We start from the raw sequence: 8307 nt of genomic DNA on the forward strand, positions 1-8307 counted from the left end.
ACAAAAAGCAACTAAAAAGTACAAGCGAAAGAACGAAATCAAAGGAAGTTCGGAAAATGCTTACTAAAAAAGTTGCTTTGCAAAAAGCAACTAAAAAGTACAAGCAAAAGAACGAAAGCAAAGGAAGTTTCGAGACGCTAGCTAAAAAGTTGTTATCCAAAAACAACTAAAAAGCACAAAAGCGGAAACAAAAAAGTCAAAACGCGAACAAAAACACCGCATAATAAAGTTACTTCAAGTAGCTAAATAAAGCAAAAGGTGTCCAAAGCGTTCACAGAAACCATCCAAAAACAAAAAAGCCCACAAGCCGGGCAAAACACCAAAAAGATTACAGAGGATCAAGGTCCTTTCCGGACTCCACATCAACAGCAGACTGCGGAGGAAACATAGAGATCGGGACTGCATCGACGGCAACGTCATCCCGGTTTTGGAACCTCCACACCAGACCCATCCCCGACCAAAGGTGAAGTCGGGTTCTCAATCGGAACTTTGGGGTCGGACATCGGAACCTCATCCTCGGTAGGAGCAGGAACAATCTTTCCCTCCACAACAATGTTATCCGTACTGAATAAGCTCAGATCCAGGTCGGGAGCAAGAACCCGGACCTGAGCCCTCAAATTTTCGAACATAGCATCCATACCCTTGGCCACATGACCTTCCAGCTCGTAAAACTCGTCCTGCGCGGATTGCAACTTCTCCTTCGTCTCCACAAGCTCGGCATATAGCCGAGTATAATTCTCTGTAGCCGCCTTCGCCATCTCCTCAGACGTCTTCGCTGCCGCCATATGCACGGTAGCTTTAGTTTTCTCTTTCTCCAAAGAGGCCTCCAGCTCAGTAATCCGGGCAGCCTTCAGTTGACTAATCTTATCAAGCTCGGACTGAGCCTTCTCAAGTCGGGAGCTGGTCGCCCCAAGGGGGGATTTCTTGAACTCCCGGGCAATAGCGGCATGAAGACTAGCCATCCGGACGCAGCTCCGCGCCATATACTGAAAATGATGCTCCATAGACACATCATCAGTAGAAATAAAGGTCTAAGGGAGAATATGCTGTTCAATCCAACCAAGAGCATCAAATTCCTTATCGTTGAAACCGGCAAGCTCCTGAGAGGTCTTCTGCTTCTTGGGAGGAGGACCCGAAAACGGAGGAGGAGAAGAAGTAGCAGGCCCAGAGGTCGGAGGATCCTGACTTACAGCTCGGAACTGGGGAGTCGGAATAGTCTTCGACCGAGTCTGAACACCCCCGGTAGTCTTCTGTGGAGAAGATCGGGCAGAAGCCTCCCCGGCCTCGATATTCCGAGCAGCCACAGACTTCTTCGTCCGACGAAGGAACTTCATGGAATCCGCCTGAGAAGACATCTCTGCAAGAAATAAAGAAAGGGATTACCACAAACAGAAATTCCACCAAAAAACAAGCAAAACCAAAGTACTAAAAAAGATGAATCTCGGAAGAGGTCGGGAACTACCTAACTCGGAACGGAGAAGGCTTGGATCCCCCAACATTTTCTTCGTGTCCAAGTGAGGTGCCCGACCCCATAAACTGCTCACCACACCCACAAAAGCCTGCTCCACCTCATCTAGACTCTCAAAGGTATACTTAGCAGACACTACATTCTCCTGCCAACAAAGAGGAAAAGAAGGCTCCCCACTCTCATCGAGAAAGAAAGGTCGGGCGTCTCCAGTAGCCCGGACCTTGAAATAAAAGTTCTTAAAATCGTGAAAGGACTCATCATACAGGGTACAAAACTTTCTTCCCTGGTTAGCCCTAAAAGAGACCCAAGATACCTTCCCTACACCCGACCCCGGCTTCGTCAACACAAACAAGTAGGAAAAAAGAGAAATAGAGGGAGCAACGCCCAAAAACTGACACAAAAGTTGAAACAGCTTTAAAAATGCCCAAGAATTTGGATGGAGCTGCGTAGGGGCAAGGTTACAAGACCATAACACCTCGGACTCCAGGTCGGTAAAAGGAAGTCGGACACTCAGCTTAGAGAAAAAACAATCATAAGCGTAAAAGAAGAGCTTCTCGGAACTATCTAAGGGCGGGAAGCAAACTCTCTCCTCGGAATCCGGGGCTACTAGTTCATAATCCCTCTCAGACTCTCTATCTTCACATATGCTACATTGCCTACGAAACCTAGCTAAATACTCAGAATCTACCACAGAAGGGACTCTTAGAGGAACAGGATCTACCCAACCAAGACCACTTGGAATCTTGGTCGACATCGCTTGAAGAACCTTTCGAGACATAAAATTCTTGCCTACAAAGAAGAATACAACAGCAAAGCAAAAATCACATAAAAGCAGACAGCAAAAACCCATCCAGCAAAGCAAGAAAACAAAAATCTTTTAGAAGAAAATACAGCAACCCGGAGCAAAATACCAGAGAACAAAAAAGAGTCCCTCCCCCATACAAACAAACAAAGCAATGGCGGCGCCTCTTTTCGGGGCAACCCAGGCATAGAGAAAAGAAACAAACAAAGAGCCACACAAAAGAAACAGAAGCATATGTGCACAAAAAAAGAGATGGGAACAGACCTGGAAGAAAGAAACGAGGACGACGAGCTCCGAAGCAAGGAGAACAGAACGGCGGCGCAGAGGAAACCCCGGAAAAACGCACAGAAAGATTCAGGGAAGAAGAACAAAAGAGAAAAGGAGAAAGCGATGCTCGAAAAAGAGATGGCGAAAACTCAGAAAACAGGAAGGGAACAGAATAAACGAAGAAAAGGAGGAGAGGGGCAAATAAATAGTGCCTTCACCAAAGCCCGAACGGAAATCGAGGAGAAACGGTACAATGCAATAAATGCAGGAACGGCCACCTTTTGAAATTTGAAAAACTACTATGCCCGAGCTCGACCTCTCAAAAAGGACGAACTCGGGCAGGGGCACTGTTCATACCCTGACCGAGCTCCTCCAACTCGGTGAAATCCATGAAAGGTCCGACCTCGTCCCAAGGCCCACACCTGAGGTCGGACCTCGGATAGCAAAAGCTAAAGAAGGCCCATCAAAAGGAACGCAGCCCAAAACCTAAAGGCCGAAAAGGCCTAGGAAAGGCGGTTCCACAAAGATAGAGATAAAACTCCCAAAAGATAAAGATAAGATAAGAATATCTTATCCAGGGAAGATCACGGCCAACTATTATAAATACACTGGAGCACCCAGGTATAACTCATACTCTAATTCTACTCAATATCTGCTTGGACCCATGCTAACTTAAGCATCGGAGTGTCATTGCAGGTACAACCACCAACCACTCCACATATCAAGCTCGGGTCCCTGACCCCCACCTCGGGCCTCACCAAGACGTCCGAGCTACTCGTTTCAGGTAACCCTCGGAACAATAACCATCCATATTCTCCGATATCGGTGGGACATTGAGCACTTGCCGAATAGCCTCCTCGGTCACCGGTACTTGCTTTCGGTGCATGTACATCGACTGAAGGGATGCAAGGTGGAAGTTAGTGTGAAACTCCACCACCCAAGACAAGTTGGCCTCCTGTGGCTTTCTCATGAGAGAAACCCTACTACCGTCGCTCGATGCGGGGTATCACGAACGGAACAACATGAGCCGGAGGTGCAAGAAGAGGCTCCGCGTGATAGTTCCTTTCAATCATCATGGGGTATACGAGCTCACAGTACCGATTGGGAAACTTAGTTGGGTTCCTCGGAGGGTTATCCTTCTCTAGTGCATTGATATTGACGAGACTCCATGGCTTCTTGAGGAAGGGCTTAGCTCTATTGGTGGCTCCGTGAGGTGCCTTCATAGTGACCGGTTTCTTTGGTGCCTTGCCTTTATCCTTTTTGATGATCATCCTGTAAAAGTGGGGAAAGGAAGAAGCGTTAAGCTCAAGGAAGCACCTAAAATGGTAATCATGCAAGTGAAGAAGTGGGCCATAAGAGAATAAGTGTCTTAAGTACATGGCAGATGCAACATGTAATGAAGACAACAATGAACACAATGGCAAGTCACTAGCATGTAATGTAAAAGTGATATAAGCATGCAATTAAATAGCACGAGAAGCATATAATCAAACATCAAGGATCAAGAAGCAAGTTTTAAGGAATGAGCATGTAAAATGAAGGATGAGGGATGGGCTGAAGGCATATAGGAGTGTGCAAGTGAGTGAGAAAAAGCACTAGTGGAAAAGCATGAAGTCAAATTTGAAACAAAAACTCATATGTGCCATTCATCAAACACTTGGTGTGCATCCTGATGAGAGTAATATTGTGTGGTCTAGAATTTCACAATTGAAATGTCATTGCAAGTATAGTTTCTAAACTAACAATAGTCCTTTCATACAAACATTTGTTTGTCACAAGTAACAAACCCCTAAAATTATAAACACAAGTATTCAAACCTTGAGTCGTTCTCCCTAGGAATTGCAATAAAGTGTCTTGCTATTGGTTATGAGTTATGTTTGGGGTTTTGATAAGAGACATGAAAGATAAATGGCAAAGAAGTAAACTAATAGCTAAAAGGTCTTGGCAAGGGTTGGTGGTCAAGGATCTCTATCCTAATCACTAACCACAATATGAGAATTGGCAAGGATCAACCCCATTAAATCATCCTCTAACTAGTAAAGGAAAGTTAAATGAGCTATATCAATTCAAGTCCATAGGTTCTAGCTCTCCACTAATTGAATTAATGAGAACTAGAGTCAATGGCTCCCAATCATCAATTACTTGGACATTAGCAACTCAAGAATTCCTAAGTTACCTCTCCAAGCTAAGAGCATAAAATTCTACTCTAAAATCCATCCAAGAATTTTATCAAACACTTTGAAGGTATAAAGGAAAAGCATAGTAAATCAACAACAAGAATAAAATCTAACAACAACTAATTGCAAAGAATTAACAACAACAATCAAAGAAAATAAGATCTACATGAATTACCTCAAATGGCATTAAAGGAAAATAGAAGAAGGAAGAGTGCATCAACAATAAAGTAAATAATTACAAGAATGAAATACAAAATTAGAGAGAGGAAGAGCAGAGAAACAAGAAATTGTAAAGAAAAAGTAAATCTAAGCATGAATTAAACCTAGATCTAAGATGAGATTAACATAATCCTAAGCCTAATCCTAATCCTAGAGAGAAAAGAGAGATTCTCTCTCTAAAACTAACTTTTCCTCCAAAACTAAACTAAACTAATGGTAAATAACATCAGAAATGAGTTTGATTGGGCCCAAAATGCTCCAGAAATCGCTGGCCACGAGTTGCACTTTAGTGAGTCACGTGCAACATCGGTGTGTATGTGAACAGTGCACGTACGTATCCCTAGACGCGTGGCAACTATCGCAAATCTTTTATCATTTTGAAGCCCCAGATGTTAGCTTTCCAACGCAACTGGAACCTCTTCATTTGGACCTCTGTAGCTCAAGTTACGGTCGATTAAGTGTGAAGAGGTCGGGCATGACAACTTTTCAATTCCTTCATTTCTTCATGAGTTCTCCATTTCTACATGCTTTTTCTTCATTCCCTCAATCCAATCTTTGCCTCCTAAACCTGAAATCACTTAGCAAATACATCAGGGCATCTAATGGAATCAAGGTGAATTAAATTTAGCTATTTTAAGACCTACAAAGCATGTTTTCACTCCTAAGCACAATTAAAGGAGAATTTACAAAACCATGCTATTTCATTGGATACGTGGGAGAAAAGTTGACAAAACCCTCTAAATTCAACACAAGATAAACCCTAAAAATGAGGTTTATCACATCCCTTAATTAATGAACAAATGGGGGAAATGGAACAATGTAGCATCCCACAGAGCATTAGCAATCATCATAGAGCACCACATATGGCAAGAAAATCAAATACGACAAGTTAACCCACTAAAGCAAGGGAAATCTTGACCCACGACACCCATGAAAGTAGTGAAAGGAAAGAAAAACAAACAAGTAACTAAGCATTAACAAGAAATTAACTAAGAAAGAAAGCAAGAAATGCAACTAAAGAAAGAAAGAGAAAGAAGTAAAACCGAGAAAAAGGGGAGGTAAGAGTACCTTGAGAGGGAGAGGATGGTGATGGGGAATGTGAGTGGGAGAGGAGAAGAAAAGTGGAGAAGGAAGGGGAGAGATGAGTGTGGGACCGCCGGAAGTGGTGGTTGCCAGATGTGGTGGCCACCGGAGATACGGCGGAGAAGGTTGATAATGGTGGTAGAGGAAGTGGAGAATGTAAGAGTTGAAGAAGAAGATGGAAATAAGAGAAGAGGGGGTGGAGAGTTTTGAAACTAGGCGCGCTATGATGTGTTTACGTCGAAAGATCGACGCGCACGCGCGGTGGGCGGAAAGACCCATTGATGGGGAAGCGTTGGCCGTGCAGACACGCAGAAAGCAAGAGAGGGATAGACACGGACGCGTGAGGTGCGCGCACGCGTGAGTCTGGTTGTGCTGGTGGCACAATGCTGGCCCAAAACTTGCTCAACTCTCGGGAGAAATGTATCAAGAATTGGCAGCAGCAGGGGCAACGTGTTCGCGCACGGTGCGTGTGCGTGCGGATTAGTTTGAAGCAGAGGGGCATGCAAGTGGCAGGTATGCCTGCGCATCGGTGAAGGCGTGCGACTAGCATAAGGTTGGCGCAATGGTTGCACAACTCTTGGGAGAGTTGTACCAAGATTGCGAGTGAGGCAATCGGTGCGGACACGTCATGGACGCTCACGCGTCGATCCGCAAAATAGCAGAAGGGCGCGGATGCGCAAGGTGCACGCACGCACGAGCAAGGTTAGGCGCAAGGCATAATGTTCGCCCAAATTTTGCCTAACTCTCGGGAGGAATGTGCTAAGGATACAGGCAGCACCATTGACGCGTGCGCGCCAGGTGCGTGCACGCGTGGATTTGTATGCAGAGTTATTGACGCGTGCGCACCAGGTCTGCACACGCGTGAAAGGGTTAGGCATGGGGCTTAGAGCTGGCTCAAGTGTCGCATGACTTTCTACATGAATGTACCACAGGCTGCAAAGGCCATCAACGCGGATGCGTCTAACACGCGCTCACGCAGATCCCCGCCCCCCTTTTTTTTTGGGTGGTCATGAAGACAAGCATTTCTATCATAAATCAGTGGCCAAGCAAGCCAAAAGGGTCAAAAACACCCAAAACTCTATGCAATACCTAAAAATGGGGAGTTTTTTGCCACACAATCCATCCACCTACTCAAATCAATGCAAGTTTCCATGAATAACTTATCTAAAACAACCAAAATCAAATTCTATCCAAACAATTCTATAGCTAAGCAGCCACAATCAATAAAGAGTTGAAGAATTATATACAAGGGAGATAAAAAGGTAGATCTCACCATGGTGGGGTGTTTTTTACCTAGCACTTTTGTTTAACATCCTTAAGTTGGACGGTCACTTGCTCAATTCTCTCTATTATGAGGTGCATCTTCCAAAAGGAATATCTCAAGTTCCTTGTTGCAGTTCATTTGTTCACCATGATACAACTTTAGGCGGTGCCCATTTACCTTGAAGATGTCGGAGCTCGAAGGATGGCACAAATGGTAGACTCTGTACGGTTCCGCTTTCTCTCCCCGATAGGGTCCTTCCCATCTTGACCTAAGTTTTCGGGGCAACAATCTTAGTCTTGAATTGTAGAGATGTACTAGTTCTCCGGCGCTAAATTCCCTTATCCTTATGTTCTTGTCATGTAGGACTTTCATCCTTTCCTTGTAAAGTCGAGAGAGCTCTCATAGGCTTCTAATCTCAAACATTCCAATTCCTCCAACTGTAGCTTTCTCTTAGTTCCGGCCCTTCCTAAGCTTGGATTGCATTCCTTGATGGCCCAATATGCCTTATGCTCTACTTCCACTGGTAAGTGGCAAGCTTTGCCATATACCAACCAAAAGGGGCTCATGCCAATTGGCGTCTTGTAGGCCGTTTGGTAAGCCCATAGTGCATCCGAAAGCTTGGCACTCCAATCTTTTCTACTAGGTTTCACAATCTTTTCCAAAATGTGCTTTATCTTCTGATTGGAAACTTCGGCTTGGCCGTTCATTTGTGAGTGATATGCCATGGCTACTTTATGTATGATGCCATATTTCTTGATGAGTCCGTCCATTCTTTTGTTGCAAAAATTTGAACCTTGGTCACTCACAATTGCTCGTGGTGACCCAAAGTGACAAATTATATTATTCCTCACAAAAGAAAGGACTATATTAGCATCATCCCTCCGGGTGGGTATTGCTTCCACCCATTTGGACACATAATCAACGCTAAGTAGAATGTAGAGAAAGCCATTAGAGTTTGAAAATGGTCCCATAAAGTCAATGCCCCACACATAAAAAATTTCACAAAATAGCATGGTTTGTTGAGGCA

The 8307-nt window shown here is 44.3% G+C and overlaps 1 protein-coding gene across 1 annotated transcript; it reads right to left on the reverse strand.

The window, feature by feature from the left end:
- Positions 1–7648: 7648 nt before the first annotated feature.
- Positions 7649–8005, reverse strand: LOC112717503 (uncharacterized). Its single transcript, XM_025769514.1, has one exon. The coding sequence runs from the start codon at positions 8003–8005 to the stop codon at positions 7649–7651; it is 357 nt and encodes a 118-aa protein (XP_025625299.1).
- Positions 8006–8307: the final 302 nt, after the last annotated feature.

This window comes from Arachis hypogaea, chromosome 10 (genome assembly GCF_003086295.3).
Source record: "Arachis hypogaea cultivar Tifrunner chromosome 10, arahy.Tifrunner.gnm2.J5K5, whole genome shotgun sequence".
Lineage (NCBI taxonomy): Eukaryota > Viridiplantae > Streptophyta > Magnoliopsida > Fabales > Fabaceae > Arachis > Arachis hypogaea.